Genomic DNA, 18661 nt, shown 5'->3' on the forward strand with positions numbered 1-18661 from the left:
GGCATTCGGCGCCGCGCACTACGGGCGTGCGGGCGCGCCGACCCTCTGCCCGCTGCTAAATACACACGTGAAAAACTTTCTCGATTTCTGATAATGTAAATCTGGAACTGTAATCGATCGTGCCTCCGTCAGACGCACGCTCGCTCGAGCACGCCGGTCCCAGCTGCCGGCGCCGATCTTGGACCGCGCTTAACAAAGACTCAATGTGAAACGATCGCGCCCGTCGCGAATCCTGTGAACTGCGATAAAACGTTGACTTACTCGCTCGTGTTAGTTATTAAGTGTTTCCTAGTCATTAGTGGTGGACCATATGCGTTGTGCCTTCTGTCGCATGTATAATAGGCGGGAATTTCGGACGTAGTTCGTTTGCTATATCGTATAATAAATACTGTTCGATAATAATTTTGTGAACGTTCTTATCAGTGTTGCCTTGCTATGTGTCTTTGCTTTTAGCGGTAGAATATAATATACGGTGCTTTGTAGATATTTTGTACTGGTGTTACTCATATACAACATAGATTTTCGAAAGTGCTTAAACACAATGTGGGTAAGGATTGTCTTTACATTATTATATTATTATACGTATATACTAAGTGTTAACTGTTTATAAATATACATATATGAATTATTATTTATGTGCTTCATATTTTTGCTATACTCAGAGCAATGACCTTGTTAACATGTGGATAATTACTACACAGTAAATATGCTTATGCCATCTGGTCACCAGGCTCAATAATGTGAAAACGAATAATTCAGCTGAATTAAAACTATTAAACACAAGTATTTACCATGAAAATTATTAATATTGATCGATCTTAATACATCTTCAATAACAAAATGATCATGTATCTCTTCATATAAATTATCGAATGTATCTGGTAATTATAAAATAATTTTAATATTCTTAGTTACTGTGTGTTTAACTAAATGTTATACTTGGGCCTCTGGTAATAATACTACGTAGTGTTTGCAATTGAGGGGAACTTTAAATTCACCATAGTAATGGTTGTGGTCCCCTATATAAGTACTTTATTGATTCTAGGGTTTCATTGACATATGGAATATGTTTATAAATACAAATGTAATTATTAAAGAAATTTCAGAGCTTATCTTTCATAATAATAACATTGCCATTGATATTCGTAAAGTCTTATAAATAAATTAAATAAAAATCTGAACATTGGCTGAAATATTAGCTTGTTATTTAAAGTGCAACTGTGAATCATCGTGTAAATTATTTTGTATGAGTACTTGAACCAAATTAAGTATGTTTGCATGTAAGTCCAGTAAGTAGGTACTTGAAAATTATTTATATGCAACAGAATAAATATAATAATAGTATAATCATTGTTATTTTAGTACTGTACTTAGGCGTAGTTTGTAAAGACTCTATCAACTTTAACTTGACTTGTAATCGATACCAGTTACTTAAGCCCTATTCCTTACAATCGACGGAAGCGTTACCGTCTTAAACCTGAGTTAATGAGTAAGGCATAAATACCTTTCACTGTTTAAAAGTCGGCTATTGAGTCGGAATCTAAAGCGAAGGTGTCTAGTTTTGGAAGAGATAGTTAATTTATGGATATTAATTAAATGTCTCAAATTATATCAAGATATATATTTATACATATAAAATTTGGAGAAATTAAGCATAAAATCGATTATTGATGTAGATATTTTAACTGCGTGCACGCATTTATTAGACGACAGAAATTAATGCGACAAGTAGGATGTACTGACTTTCAAGTAATCGTAGGATTTTTTTATCAATATAAACAAAATATCTATCAAAATATTATACGAGACTGGTTTTTGTGCGTGTGATTTTCGTCGCATCCACTCAGCAATATTTGTAATGTAAGTTACTACTCATAAATCATAGAGCTAAGTCACAGTAAATGGAATTTATCGAGAGAAAAAGTGCTCTCGATTTAAAATGAGATAAGCAATTTTTATGAAGCTGATACAATATTTAATGAATGAAAACATGTATAAAGCAGTTGGATGCTATTAAAATAAGTTAAAATTAAACTGAGTTTTAATAAGTTTATAACATTCTCGAACGCTTAAAGTAAATAAAAGTTTCCTTTTAAGTATTAAAAATGTGCATTTAACTGAATAAGTTTTGGGATTTAATATAACAAGTCAGTGGTCGCTCAACATGGATGTCGAGTAGTCTAGAGTCTAGACGGATCGAAATCAGAAAGTTGTCTAAGGATTAATTAGGTATTATACCATTCTGGTGCTATGAAAATATCGCAGAAGGGATATTTGTGATGGCTCTATGTTTAAAATTTTCTTTCAAATTATTAAAGACTATTATTTAGTTCTCTCGTTATTTTCTAATCGTCTGTAACTTTAAATTTATTCCCGTATTTTATATGTATTTCAAAATATACATAATACATGTTAGGTTTCAAAACGTTGGGTACGTTTTTCTAATTAAAATCCACGCGCTCAGGAATTTACGATTCAATACATAAAGGAATAAAGTTAATGAATAATGAGGAAAGCTGTATTCAGATGCATTCAGGATCCGTCATCATTAGCGTAGGGCTTGAGGCGTTGGGTTTTCATTAAAACACCAATGTTTCAAATGACAAAATACCCCAGAAGAATGGAGCAGGGTGCGCAAATTGACGCACCTTGTGTACTATCTTCGTAGGTACTCATTTCTAATACCACATCCGTTTTTCATCGTATTCAGTCTGAATGTAATCTGGAACTTTCTTCTATCTTGTACTCACTATTTTTGTTTGTCTCATAAAATTATAAAATATTTTACACAATTCAAACTTTGTTGTGCAAAGCAATCATGTGAATATTCCCCCAGGCATTACCGTAACATTTCTGTTCCTTACGAATATGACTTGGACGTTCTTTTATGGTGAAAAAGTAGATAAACACACGTGACATAGTTTTCTTTCATTTTGATATAATGCGAGCATTTTTGCTTCGTGAGACGTAGCGAGTAACTCGTACACAGGTCACATAGGGGGAAAATGAAACAACTTTGTATGTGAGATGCGACTGGGTTTAAATTATAAGCCTTATCCGTATGTACATGCTTATAAACTCATACAATGATATTGTGTATGGTATCTTTACGGTATAATAAGTAGAACTGCGATACTATTATAAAATATTCTGGTTGAATTAACCATCTATGGATATGCATTTTTGTTTAACATTGTTGATGAAAAGGTAATTTCGAAGACAGTCTTACTTTGTATTACTGTTGTTGGTTTTATATGTTTGTTGATTATTTCAAAATGCGTTACACAAAGTTGTAAACTATAAATGAGTTCTTTAAATATTGATTTATGACGTAATATTTTATCGGCAAAGTACAATGACCTCTTTTCAGTGTTTATAGATATAAAGGCTTCTTTGATCTTCAATGAACATCATAACAAGTGATTAATGAGTATACTGAATAACTCTTCCTATATTTACATTTTCTTTAAGGGTCTACTATAAAAAGTTCATTATGTATGTCAAAGTACAGTTATACTCTGTTTCTAAAAATAGTTATTTTATGATGAAAAAATTCTATACGGTGAATTGTTTTGTGTCGCATAACGACAAAAATAAAAAATGTCTCTATCATCAGATACTTAAAGTAGGTCACAACATGTTGCGCTTCCAGAGTCTACCCCTCATATAAATAGTCTTTGTTCCATCGCCCCGGGCTCTAAAGCCTGAACGGTCCTCTTTTATCTCGGCAACATAACATGCTCTTATACGACATCGTACGTACTTTGATAATAGTCAATAAAGTGCACGCAATTTCTGTCAGTCTTGCTAACTATATAGTATATACCAGATGGTTCTCTATACAATCTTTTTCAATAATTTTACACTCAACTCGATTATATTATATGTTTGTATGTTCATAGCACTCGAGAACTCACGTAAACTAATTATATGAAACCAAAACTATTCCTTAGTTTGAAATTGTAAAAATCTAGGTAAAAACCGACAGATGTCACGACTATTTGTAGGTAATTTCTGCTTATACTTGCTTTAACCAAATACATGCATTAGTCATCAACACAGCCCTTGTTTCCTAAAATCGCTATTTAGGGTGCACGCAGTCAAGATTAAAGATAAGAAGTGTCAATGTTTATATTAAATTAGAGCAAACTTGTACACTTCAAAATACAATTAACATTTATTACTGGATGGTATATGAGTGCATTATTTCCCGAGAATGTTTTCTGAACTATACATATTCACGACTAAATTGGCACTCTCTGATATCCCGAGCAGTGATCGAGCATCACACAATATGAATAAAAGTGAACGCAGTTGTTTGTGTGCACTCTGACTCATCTACTGGGGTTCGCCTCCCCCGTTGTTCTTTTGTTAATCGTTTGTAGCTATACCTCTAACTATAAAGTGCACAAAATATTGGAAAATATTACTTGAATGGAGGAAGTCTTACAATGATCTTTATAATATTGCAAAGGGCCTAATAAGTCTGACGCTGGCAAATGTATGCCACTCACTCATAATACACATTATATTAATGTGTATTATGTATGTGTATATGTGTATTATCATAATACACATTATATTAATGTGTAGTAAATCACTAATAATACACATTATATTAATCTAAATGAAAAATATGTTATTATTTGAATTATTGAATAATAAAAGTTGATGTTTTTAGACGTGGTGGAGCTCGTAACAGAAATATGGAAGGAGGTAGCGGAGTAGTATATCGTGTGGTGGGAAGAACGCGAAGTAAAGCCGATTGTGGACAGCAGACTGAAAGGCAGCCGCCTCCGCCGAGACAGGATACAACTTGGAAGAAGTATACGGACTCACCGGGAGTTGGAGCACCACCCCTGGTAATTTTAACATATTATTATTTCGTAGACAAAAATGCACTAGGAATATATTAATCGCGAACATAATGCATATAGAATATAAAATATTAATTTCTACGCAATACGAATTTCTTTGAATCGGGTAAAGTTTGCCCGGTAAAGAAAATAAGAAGAATAGTGGGACTAATAAACTGTAGATGAATTTTATTGGTACTATAAATTGTATACCATATCTCGCTTTTCAAAACAAAGATCTTTCCACTTCTTCGCACAAACTTCGCATACTTATTTCGATCTTTATTCAATTTAAGAACCTATAATTTTTTCAAGTCAGTAAGAGCATTACAATAGTTCCAATTTGTTTCCAGAACCAACCGCCCGCGCCGCCAAGTCCCTCCCACAGCCGCAAGAGCGAGCGGCGCGCGGGCCACCACTCGCCGCAGCACAAGCGCGAGAAGCTGACGGCCGCCCAGCAACTTGGCATCGCGCCACACCCTCAGGTGACCTAACCTTATTGTACCGATTTTCAAGTACTCCGCGGTCCACTGTGCCAAAAAAGGTTCTGTTCGCAGCTAGTTCTCTTCCCGCGATAACAACTCTTGGCATTCTGCCATTCAAAGTGCTTTGTTATTTAATTATTTTGTGTAAATCAAGTTTTGCTTTCAGTACCCTGCTGCCAATGCGCCTAACCAACATGTACCAAGGGGTGGTGGTGCTCAGGTAAACTTTTTCAATATATTTTACTGTTTATGACGCATGACATATAATTAATTATCCTTTGATGATATGTACACCTTCGGGAAAAAATTGTATTGAGTAAGCACGAACACATAGAAGCGGGGGCTCCGTCGACGCGCAAAAAAAAATCAAATACCTACGTGTGCCCTCCTCCCCCCTCCTCCCCCCACAAAAAACCTATAATACGTGCGGCAGTTCTCTAAAGAAACCCCGATAACCTAACTATATAGATAAATAGATGTTATCGGACGATTAAATTATTTTATTCATCCGGTAATCGGACGACTAATTTATTTTATTCATCCGTTTAGCGGACGACTAGCTTTGTCCTTGTTTTAAATAATAAGCTTTACGTAAAGCAGCATCGCAAATTGTGGTGGTTTGTTTCTGTGATATTTGCGATCATATCTTTGAAATTCTGATGATGATACATAAGATATAAATTACTTTATCACTTACTCGTATAAGAGTAATTAATGAATTTATTATTTTTCTCTATCTCTCATATCCACATACTACACGTTTACAACACATTTTTATTTATATAACTTTTCCTTATAATATTCCAGCTCCAATCCCCGAGTGGAGGGTCACGTCCATCGAGCGTATCAAGCGGCAACGGCAGCAGCTCGTCAGGCAAAGCTAAAGCGCCGCAGAACTTCGGATATGTTAAAAGGCAGAATGGAGCTCAGCAACCACCGCCTTTACCAGCTAATGGACCACCTCAACATCCACATGGTAATATGTAATTTTGTACTTTTCTTTCCATTAATTAGCAGTTTATTTATTATGTGGAAGAACTTCGAATAGGTAATTAAAAGGTAGAACGGCGCTCAGCAGCCACCGTCTCCGCCATTGAACCGCACAATACGTGGATGGTTTTGTTTTTTGATTCATTACTTTAGTTTATTTGTATTTTGGGATACGATTGTTAGTTAAATTGGACAAATGAGACGACCTTCCTAAATGACCTGTTTACGTTTGAAGCTCGATATTGATATATTCGTTATCTGAGACATTTTAAGTTCAAAACACCTTGTACCGATACGGTTAGTTGAAGTTTTTAGTGTTTAATTTCTTGTTTTATTTTCTTTGTATTATCATTACTGAATTCTAAATTTTATGTTACAGGTGGAAGAACTGCTCAAGTGTCGGCCGTACCACGGACCAAAGTTAAGGTTTCTGGAGGAACACAAACTTGTACACAAGATTTGCAAATACATAGTAAGTTTTAGATAACATCATAGAGAAAATAAGAGATAGAACCTTATAATATAACGAATAGCGATAGCATGATAATGCGATATTATCAATTGTGATGAAAATTATGCTCTATATTTTCCATTATTATTAGATATTCCAACATTTAACCATCTCATGTAAAGAGAGCGCAACGGTAGCGTGTCGAATTAATAACAGCAACAAACTGTTACTATTACAGAGATTCTTGCTGGCTTTTTTGTAACATGTATTTAAAATATCACCATTCAAAGCGTATGTTAAGAATTCTAGTTGAACCAACGAATGTATATTGAACTACTTGAGAAATTTTTAAAGAATAGAAAAATACCCTTTAGTAGAGTAGAATCCTAGAGGTACTTCAAAAATACTTTTCCACTGACCGGTTGGTTTGGTTGGTAGTGGCCCTGCCTTCCAAGCCAGAGGTCGTGGGTTCGATTCCCACCCGGGGCAAATATTTGTGTGATGAACATAGATGTTTGCTCTGTGTCTGGGTGTTAATTATCTATATAAGTATTTATTTAAAATTATATAATATGTATGCTTATCAGCCATCTGGTTTCCATAACACAAGCGAAAGCTTAGTATGGGATCAGATCGTGCCGTGTGTGAAAATTGTCCTGAAATATTTATTTATGTAAGTTTGGATATATTTATTAAACTATGAGTATTTGCCCAGAAAACGGCATAGGTCCCAAGTCGTACTCGTTACAAGGCAGCACGGCGGCGCAGCTGTCCGCGTCGGTGCGCGAGCGGCTGCTCGGCTCGCAGTCACTGCCTAAACCGGGGACACATGAGTTCGCCGCGCTATTCCATCATCACAGGTATTTATGTAGTAAAAAATTCGTTTATTTGCTTCATAACGCAATAATAGATTAAAAATTGAACAGAATACGGCATGGGCAGCAAGTCGTGACCCATCATCATAGCTTTATGGATAGGGATGCGTGCTGCAACCAAATACGTAATTAATCAATAAGATTTTTTGTTCATATGTTATAAAATATTTTTTAGATATTTTGTTCATCTCCATAACTGTTGAATGAAATAAAAAATGCATAGCAAACGTAACTATGAAAGTGTAATCCATTTTCTTCTCGTTCTTCTCAGACAGTATGGAACAATTGTCTTGACGTTTTAAATTAATCTGTTAATCCAAACATTAGTCATTAATTACGTTGCTATTTAGCTAGTATAGTGAGAAATGATATAATACTATTGTTCTGAACTTGACCAATGGGACATGTGAACAAAACTTCTTTAATTAATCATGTGTTGTATTTGTGCTGTACTAATTGTTGTCTCGAGTTGTGCGTTATGAAGTTTTAAAATATTTGTCAACAAAGCGATGTGGCGGTTTACTGCAAGGTTTATTTATTTTAAATATTTTAATCAAAGGCTAACAAATATTCTTGTTTTTTTTTTTGTGAAAGCATCTTGGATTCGTAAATGTATATTTTAGCTTAACCGATATAAATATTAACACTTCTTATCACTTCGATTTATTTACACGATATTTAGAGATAACCAAAGCATGGGAAACTAAATTCAATTTTGGTTTGAATTTTGTGGCGTGTACACCTTTTGAGTGTTGTTGTTAATTTTAGAATAACCCCTCGAGGTGGAATGAAGATCAGCGATGGAAGTCTGTCCGATACTCAGACTTATTCCGAAGTGAAGTCAGATTATGGAATACCTTACGCGCCGTGGCTGAGACACAGGTAAGGGAATGCTTTACACGTTAGTGGTTTGTGCTAATGACCATGTTTCCAATCCATTGTACAATGTATAAATATATTAGCATTTCCAATCATGCCTTACCATGATCGCTGTGTGCATTGTTCCCCCAGGCGGTCCCACTGCCCCCCCCCCTCCCCCACGCTTGCGCTCCCCTCCCGAGGCCGGTCCCAAGGACGCAGTACGTGGCCCGCATGAGCCCTTATCTCTTTTCCACATTTCCAGCAACACTTACTCGGCGAGCGGGCGCCTCTCGGAGGGCGAGTCGATGGAGTCTCTGACGTCACTGCACTCGGCGCAGACCCACAACCACACATCATCACCTAACTCACACCACCGCAGCTCACTCACACACAATAAGCTCATCATGCATCGCGACGCTCAGACGTCCCGCCTTAACAGAAGCAACAGCATTAGGTAGGTCCTTCAAGAACTTAATACGTTTTTCTTTCAGGTCTGTGTAGTTCATACCCGTCACAAATTAAATTCCAATCTTTTACTTCCTTTCGCTTTGGCTCGTGTTCCCATTTTTCATTCATTAAATCATAATACCTATTGTGTATGTCCAACTTTATTGTAATGTTTTTATAATATTCTCTTATAGTATAGATAGTTTTATAACAATTATTTGGTTAACTTTTAGCTACCTCAGAGATAGGACATTCCCAAGGTATGCCACGAAGGTTTGAAGTATATTCATGTTTGGCTTCGAGGTGGCACGCTTTCACGACTACCATACTTATGCATGGGAGCGTATGGCACGGCTTGTAATTATTATTTAATCATGTCGCTGATTGTATTTTATTTGCAATTATTGTCATCGAATATTTAATGTTGCATCATTTTCGAAATCATAGTTATGTAATGTTCGTTAATTGATGTAAACAAATTACATTTTTATTGCTATAAATATAGTTACCTACTTGTAGCGGTTATTAGTTTTTATTCATATTGCGGATATAAGATCATCGACCGAGTGGTTTTTAACGATTTCGTTTTCAACGACCTTCGCCAACGTATTAGGTTTTATTTGTACGTACACGATGATATCTTAATTTATAAATGACTAGATTATCAATATTTTTGCAAGTACTAAGACAAAATGTTATATTATGTTAAAAAATAGACTTTAAAGATGTGTAGCAACGCGAAGCTTACAAAATTTTATTTTTGGAAAATTCATTTATTCGCTTTAAATTTAATACTAGGCAATAATGTTTTCAAAATTCTTGGATTCTTAAAACTGCTACTTATTTCGCTAAGTATACATAACATATAAGATTATTTCATTTAAAATTTAATGTATAATTTAAGCGAGCTTTAAGTATTATTCTTAAGTTGCAAATGAGCAAGAATCCATCAAGTTGTTGCATTCACATTGCATTGATGTAATTTTGGTAATCGACGATGTGTTACTTTGTACAAATGCAAAAAATGCCACTCCTCAATAGAATAGCGTTCTTGGCGGATCAGGACTTCTGAAAATTAACTCGAGTAACAAACATATAAGGAACTCTACATCTTTATAGAATGATTAGCTGTTTATTAAAATACGTTGTTTAACTTAATATTTAAATAATACTGGCAACAAAGTAACACATTTTCGAGTCGCTAGTTAAATGCTTGCGACAGAACACATTAGAAATCTTTTTACAGGTCTACGAAATCAGAAAAATTATACCCTTCTATGTTACAACGGTCATCTGAGAGCGACTATGAGCCATATTATTGTCTGCCTGTTCAATATGGACCAGGAGGACAAGGTTTGTCAATATTTTTATTATCTTTGTAACAAAACATTCGCACTAGGAAGCGATTCGCACGACGAGGTTACTCAATTCGTAGTTTGTTTGATACAATTTTTTTTTTCACTGCCGACTGAAATAAGTGTGGGTCTTTCAATAATATTAATAGCAAAAATAATTATAACACAGATCCTAAATCGTAGTGATGAATCTGTGGATGTGATATGTGATATCAAAATGAAATTGAAAAATTACTCCCTTTTTTGATTCCTAAAGTTTCTTTGTGTTGGAGCCATTTGTAAAAATCTTCCAGCTTCCTACATTAATGAGCATGAAACGATGATATTTCTGTAAACATTAAATTTTCTTTAAAACATAGAGCATGAATACAAATTTCTGTCATCGTTATCGTACATGTTATTGTTGTGGTAGGTCTAAACTACGGTGTATCGGAACCGCCGTCCCCCTCCCCGCGCTCCGCGCTGAGCCCCACGCACCAGCCCGCCGCCGTCATACACACACCCAGGCACTCACACCACTATCCTAAGAAAAACGATGAAGGTGAGTTTCCCCTATTTTTTGCCTATGTATGTTTTCTGTTTAAAAATTGTCATTTATAAACCGTGATACTTAGTATCTATATTTTTACTCGTCCTTGAAAATTAGGACAAAATATAATCATGTACACATTTCAGTACACGGTTCAACCGCATCCCTGGTATCTACTGCGTCATCGCTCGCGGCGGGCGCGGGCGCGGACGAGCGGCACGCGCATGAGGTAAATACGCCTGTACGTAACCAAACACACGTAGGTGCATTACTTTCATCTAGTTTTAAGTCTAATGAAAGTTGTAAGAGATTTCTATAGATCTAGAATGGTGAGTGTATAAGAAAGATATTGGAGGCCCTTATCCTTTTTACTTACCCTTCCCAGTTCTTGATTCTCATCTTCAACCTTCCTTATCCCATACCTTTTAAAGTTGACAATCATTTTAAGGCCTGCAAATAGCTTTTTGCCTTTGGAAATGTTCATGAACGGTGCTAGTGCTTACCATCAGGCGACCCACCAACTCTTGCTGACTATGACCTAAAAAAGACTCATATATGAAATCATTATAAAAAAAACTGCTTGTTGCAGTATTTTTTATATTTTGATTGTAAAATAATCTTTTCAACAGTGCATTACAGTACAGATATTTCATTATTCATTTATTTCAAAAATATTTCATTAACATATTGCTAGTATAAATCATAACGTTATGCATATTAATTTCATAATTGAAAATCATCATAAACTGCAATAGAAAGTCGAAATGTATCTATTTACATATTATAATGTTATACTGTATAATTTTATCTGTAGTTAAATATTATAATACGATAAGGTCTTTTTCTTTTTCGTTTATTAATGCAGAAGTGCATTCGTTACAAAATGTACCCCCCACGTAAAAGTAAAATTGTTGCATAGAAATTAAACATTACTATGTTTGTGTTTAGAATATTTTCTTCTAGATCTCAAACGATATTTTTATTCCAAACTAGCGGTCCGCCCCGGCTTCGCCCGTGGTACATATTTACGTTTTCTCTACATAAAAACCATCCTCGTACTTCAGTGAATATAATAAAAAAAGAATTATCGAAATCGGTTCAGCCGTTCTCGAGTTATGCGCTTACCAACACATTTTGCGATTCATTTTTATATATAAGATTTGTTCTAAACTTTAATTTTATTCTAGGTTCGCAAGTTACGAAGAGAGTTGGCGGATGCAAAAGAAAAAGTTCACACCCTCACAACGCAGCTCACAACTAATGTAAGTATTTCTTATATACTTTATTTAATTCATTTATGTACTTTATTGTAAATAACTTTTGTATGGTAACCATTTGAATACTTTTACTCCCTTCAGCAAGTTTAAGTTCCTGTGGCTTGTGGGTGTATTTAAAATAGAAGTGTATCTTCATATTTAAAATCGTTATAAAAAAACAATATGTATGTACTTATGTAATTTGCTTCTGAAATGCAAATTACAGCTTGCAAAAAAGGGAGCTTGTTAAATATTATTTTTAGTGTTGTATTGTATGTTAATTATTTTTAAGTTTAGTATTCGCCGTCAAAAGAAGTCTACTTATATAAAGTATTATACTATTATAAAGTTCCTTGAATTTTACCAGTGCTACGAAATTTATGAATATTTATAAATTCTCTGTCTGGTATATATGTACAATAAAGTATAAATAAATAAATAAAATAAATATGTTTTGTAATATATCAATTGTAATATTTTGCTAAATTAACTAGTTATTTAAAATTTCTAGCATTCATAACAAAAAAAACAACGGCGCTCTATTCCTGTAACAGGATAGGTACATGTGCGTTCTACTGTAAGTATAAGCTCTAGTACTAGTTGCTACTGAACGAAGTGTCACATGTAGCATACACCTAGGCCATCGAGAAAGTATTAGTGGGTAAGAAACACAAAACCACATGGTCTGAATTTTTCCACAAAAGATAGAGAACATTTCGAACAAAAAAGGTATCTATGGTTATTCCACTTGCTGACAAAATTTAAAATAAATACTATGAATGTTGGTGTATATCATAGCATTCTAGCTGCATCAGAGTGTGGTGCAGCTAGAATGCTATTCAACTTTAAATTTCAAATATATAATAAATATTTGTACAAGGATGGGATTGTCAACCTCATTTTGGACAAAAATCCCTAAATAAATAAAAGATTTAAAAAAAGTAAAAAAATATTACTATAATATTTCGCATATAGTAAACCGAGGTCGGTTTACTATATGCGAAATATATTACCTACTCATACTATAATAATTATAGTAGGTACTTTAATTATTATACCATGAGTAATCTAATACATATTATAAAGGCGAAAGTTTGTAAGGATGTATGGATGTATGGATGTATGGATGTTTGTTACTCTTTCACGTAAAAACTACTGAACCGATTACAATGAAATTTAGCACACATATAGAGGGTAACTTGGATTAACACATAGGATAGTTTTTATCCCGGAAATCCCACGGGAACGGGAACTATGCGGGTTTTCCTTTGCAAACGCGGGCGAAGCCGCGGGCGGAAATCTAGTACGATATATTTTTACGAGCTATACGAATAATTTATATATTGGTTATTGTAATATAATAGCTACCCACAATCGAGCATGATTGCCCTTGGCTTCCAAAAATAAAGAAAATCCATCAAATCTCATATTACATGAGTATATGAGTATCTTATCGAAATAACGACCTTTCACAAATGAAATAGTCGAAGAGTCAGTGTTAAGATATGTAGTATTTTTGTGGTATTTATTACCTGCTTCTGCTACGACGGCTACGATTATAATTAAATAAAAAGAGTTAGTTTACAGAGTTAATAAAAACTTTGCAGAGTAGGTAGGTCGTGATTTTAGATTGGAACTAATCAAATCACTATCAAATGACAGCATGCTTAAAACCCATAAACAAATGTTATATCTAGGCATTAATTATTATATTATTAGGTAAAATTATTTATGTAGTAAATTTACTATCAACACCTTAGTTATTTGAATTCATTCTATATAGGTATAATATAAAATTGAAGAATAAAAATAAGTTACACAGCTCTCTGCGCATACGCTCTATATGACATGTAAGACGCGGGTAATATAAGACGTTGACAGTGTGATTATGACACCGAACGTGATGCCACTGTATGGTAGTTAACGAACATATTGTCACTTTATATCCTACTGTCAGTAATGTGGTTACCGTTCATGTTCTGTGGTCATTTTACTAAATCAAAGTTAAATTATCGTCATGGAATTTGATGAATCTATGATGAGTATAATATATCAATCGATTTTTCTTTGTTATTTATAATATTATCTGAAAGTTCATTTGTTTAATTAAATATAGATATAGGTCACATATAATTATAATAAAGAGTAGATGTATGCTAGAGTTTCTAGAAAGAGGATCACATCACAGATAATATAGAGCCAAAAGTGTTTTTTTTTATTATCATTACTTTTGTACACAAAAGTCAAAAATGTTCTGCAATGACATGCTAAAACTTATAATAAAATATTATGAGTACGGTCGCCTCCTTATTGAGCGTTGAAAAAGTGGAACAATATGTGTTACCGCACCGTACTGTGTTCAAGTTTTCATTAGAATTTCTAATAATACGGCCGTATGACACAGATCAGTTAATGAGATAATAGAGTTAGGGTCGAACGAGTCACACGGCCACAACACGGGAGACTATTATTCCTTATTCGGCGTTAAGAATGTGTGTCAAACGTCAACACTGCCTATCTACTTCTGATCAGATGGCTACACTCAAACTTAATCTTTAAAACATTAACGAATAATAATATTCATAAGAATCCGGTAGCTTAAACTTTAAAGTCCATAAACGTATTAGCGACTAGCGACATGCAAAATTAATAATACGACCTTTGAATAGACCAAATATAGAAATAAATAAAATGTAGCGACTGCGGTAGCCAAGTCAAAAGCCACCATAAAAGGCGTTCGTGCGTCCTAGGCTACGCATATTTAATTAAAATTATTTATAGCTGTTAAACATTAGGAACAGTCTTACGTAAGGGGTCAAATATATAAAATGTCAACAGTTTCAAAGTGCATGCATAGAGTTCAATAGAGTTATTTACATTGCAAACTGAAAACAAAATTTACAGACTGTTCAAACCGCTACTTATTAACAACGTACTTACCTACTTATTAAAATATTAACAGAAGCCATAGAAATGTAATATTTATACATTATTCAACGTCTACAATAATTTAACGATAAGTTCGAAACCGGTTAGGTCAAGGTGTATCGACGATAACTTATTTTAGGAGCAAAACAATAAATCAATGTACCAGATCTTAGACGTAAAAGACGGGTCGTAAAGTTTAATGTTTAAAAACCATTTGACTTTAGGACATTGGAGCGTTCCTTAAATGCAAATCATTTTAAATCGTCTTTATATGGCTAGTAGAAGTATTTATTAATTTGTTCGTCTTGATGTCCTTAAATAACCTTGAAAACTTAAAAAAATATAAGTATTAGTACTACGTATTTAGAATTGTAATAAAATTTAGTATGAATTATGTATAATGTATACCTACTTAATAAGTTTCAATCTTAAATGTTTGGAATCCAGCTAAACAATGGATTAAGGTTCATGTGATTATAATAATTATAATTTATTAACACGACACTGTATAAGTTAGTGGTACTTACGTAATCATTGTTATTTATTAACCAAAGAAATAATGACGTTCCATACAGAATTAATTTTAGCTTCATTTGAATGATTTCTAAATAATAGAGAAAGCGAAAATAATGAACACCGTATTCAAACCTTTTGTTTAAGATTCATTTGAATGGACTTTATTAGTGTGAAAAAAGCAAATATTTCCCACACTTTGAATTCAGAAAATGCAACGAAACCTAGCTAAACTAATTAGTATATTCTGAAGAGTGAAAGAAATTTATAAAAACATCTATTAATTCACCTCGTACATTAGAAACCAAAAACATGAAAAGAAACTTTCACTTTTAATGAATTAATTTCTTAGTAAATACTTTGTTTCACTAGAATATTTATTTATTGAGTAACACTTTAATATAACCATACGAAAATGAAATTATGTTACAGTTTTACACAAAAACACAGTACAGTTTATTAGGCGGCCTTATCACTTAGCAGTGATCTCTTCTAGGCAACCAGGGATATTTTAGGTGGTGGAATAACATTGACGTAGTTTTAAAAGCTCAGATCAAAGCTCAGTTCCTATATGCACGACACTGACGAAGCTGCGTTAATTAATTAATCTACGTATCCAACTTGTTTATTATTATTATTTTTTGTGTTTCTAAAGTGAATCGAGAGCTTTATGAAAATTTTATTAATATAAAACACTCCAACTACTAGACCATTTATAATAATCATAATATCTCGCCTTTGACTTTCATCTAAAGAACTCAATAATCAGACTGAGAAATCAGTTCCATTTATATTAATCATTGAATCAATTTAAATCTAAGGACAAAGAAAGGGCACGAGTTTGAATGAGAGTCGTTCTGGACATTTTTGTTCTCTTAATTTACAGCTACGTAAAGCGGTGCCGCCATAAATAATTCAACACAAGGGCTAAGCAAGAACATTCATCGTTCTTGCGCTGCTATTGTATTAGTTTCTATATTTTAGTCACACTTACGAAGAAATGTACACACAAATCATTATACTTAGTAACACTAGGTACAATGGTTATTTAAGCATCCTTTATTTCAAGAGTAGGTAGTGGGTTTAGTGTTGATGCAATACTTTTGTTCCTAACCACAAGCTTTACAAGTAATGTTTACGTTCTAACATTTAATCATATATTCAGAATGTGCACTGACAACTCATAATATTTGGCAGCTTTTCAAAGGAAGCACAGGTCGTATGTTGGCTAGGAGCCAGATCGAGTATCTGAATGTAGTGAACAAACCAATATATCTTTTTATGTAAAAAAACTTGTAACTTAGATGAAAAAGTCAGATAAATTCAAATATATCCAATATTTTTATTGTATCTGTACATAAAGTGAAAAAATATTTAATTATTTACCAAAGTTTCTTGTTTTTTTATGAACTATGACTTTTTTCACCAGAAACAGTTCATGAATCACAAATAATCTCATAACTCTACATAAATTTCAAAAATATTTTTATTGTTCTTATATTTTTCAGGCTTAAGACTTGACCTTTGATTTTCCTTTCATCTTAAAGGTATATCTAGATATATGTATTATATATCCTACTCGTTATTATAATTTTGCTCTTGAATATGCACATAATGTACACACCCAAAATTATATGAAATAATCTCGAAATTTTTATTAAGAGAAGTTTAGTGACTCTACTCATATTAAGAATATATACCTCAACCCTCTCAGTATTTTTTTTATCGTTGTTTCTAACAATTTAGTAACAGTACAGTAAACTAGGTCGTTGTTTCTAACAATATACAGTACAGTAAACTAGGAAAATCAATCGCACTACACATTTCTGTAGAAAAATGTATTGAATTTATAAAGAGTAATTTTCCTTTGCGAAAACTCCCGTAAGTATTGATGCTGATCATGATCTGTCTATGTTGTTTAGTTTCTGTGACTCAGTATTATTTAGTTGTTCACTATCGCCAAGTCCACTACTACTCGAAGTCGTACGGCAACCTCAGGACAAAAACCCACGACCAGTATGATTTGAAACTTGTTTGCGGTCGGACGTACGCGCGTTGTTCTTTTGAGTTAAGCGCGCTGCTCTAAGCGATAACTTAATACAAAATTCGGACAACTGTGGATGTTTCTTGTGATAAGTGTAAATAGATTGTGTTATCTAGTGCATATCAATGTGTTGCAATTATTTATAAGCGATATTTGGTAGTACCAAATGTAGAGTTCTCGTCTCCAAGACGTAAACATGTTTGCTTACTATTTGTTGATACGTTTCTACGACATCCGCGTTAAGACCTTTTGTTTTATCAATTGGAACATTTTTGTTTAATCAATCCGTGACATTTACTATACAAATATTATCATATTTGGTATAATGGAAGATTAGAATTTATTCAATGTTTATTTGAAAGTCGATATTTAATCGTACCTGTTATTAATTAAATGATTTTATTACTCTATAAATAATTATTTGTGATTATAAGCATATAATAAATATATACACTAAATATTTAAAACTTCAATAAACCCACCTTAAAAATTGTTTAAAAATGGTTTAGGGTAGCACTGTCGTTGTGTGAGAATTAAGAGCAGGTAACTGCATCCCCTTTTTTAATGATATTTTTAAACCCTCTACAAGGTATATTGCTCGGGCCTTATTCACTTGTACGTTTTATTCTTCGAATGTCATTGTGATGAAAGTGACGGAGAAGGTTATTGTTAGCTAACTTGTTGAAGAGAAACCACTATTGTCATTGTTTATATCAACTACTTTACACATTTGGACTCAACGGCCGAGGTCCATTCCGTCGTAGTGAAACTTGTTAATTTGCGAAAATTTTACTGCCTGATAATATAAACAATAAACATCAAACATATTATTTTAGAAGGTCGGCCTTCTAAAATAATATGTTTATGCCAGAATATGATTTTATTAGTGGCAACCCTTTGATATCAATCTTGTTTGATGTGTTTTTATAGAGCCAAGTTTATGAGGGCCTCTCGTTTTGGTTTCTTCAAATTGAAACATAAATATTTTAATTACACATCAAGGAATAAAGGAATAAACTGCATAGTTACGCTTTTACCATACAAAATACATATTTCCGTGTATGTTCTACA

At 33.5% G+C, this 18661-nt stretch overlaps 1 protein-coding gene across 6 annotated transcripts in view; it reads left to right on the plus strand.

The window, feature by feature from the left end:
• LOC149909569 (protein neuron navigator-like) overlaps positions 1–18661 on the plus strand; it is a 76515-nt gene that overhangs the window by 26567 nt on the left and 31287 nt on the right. For 3 of the 6 annotated variants that reach the window (XM_090119607.1, XM_090119603.1, XM_090119606.1), the window contains 12 exons: positions 4682–4862; positions 5210–5341; positions 5508–5561; positions 6149–6317; positions 6711–6803; positions 7498–7642; positions 8426–8539; positions 8781–8972; positions 10212–10318; positions 10733–10861; positions 10996–11090; positions 12037–12111. In XM_090119607.1, coding sequence (XP_089975733.1) covers positions 4682–4862; positions 5210–5341; positions 5508–5561; positions 6149–6317; positions 6711–6803; positions 7498–7642; positions 8426–8539; positions 8781–8972; positions 10212–10318; positions 10733–10861; positions 10996–11090; positions 12037–12111 — 1486 coding nt within the window. The remainder of the gene's footprint in view (positions 1–4681; positions 4863–5209; positions 5342–5507; positions 5562–6148; positions 6318–6710; positions 6804–7497; positions 7643–8425; positions 8540–8780; positions 8973–10211; positions 10319–10732; positions 10862–10995; positions 11091–12036; positions 12112–18661) is intronic. The other 3 variants (XM_090119608.1, XM_090119604.1, XM_090119605.1) reach the window with 2 other exon arrangements.

The sequence above is a fragment of the Colias eurytheme genome, chromosome 3 (genome assembly GCF_061535395.1).
Source record: "Colias eurytheme isolate Ceu_HAF_F1 chromosome 3, ilColEury1 Martin Lab GWU primary, whole genome shotgun sequence".
Taxonomy (NCBI): domain Eukaryota; kingdom Metazoa; phylum Arthropoda; class Insecta; order Lepidoptera; family Pieridae; genus Colias; species Colias eurytheme.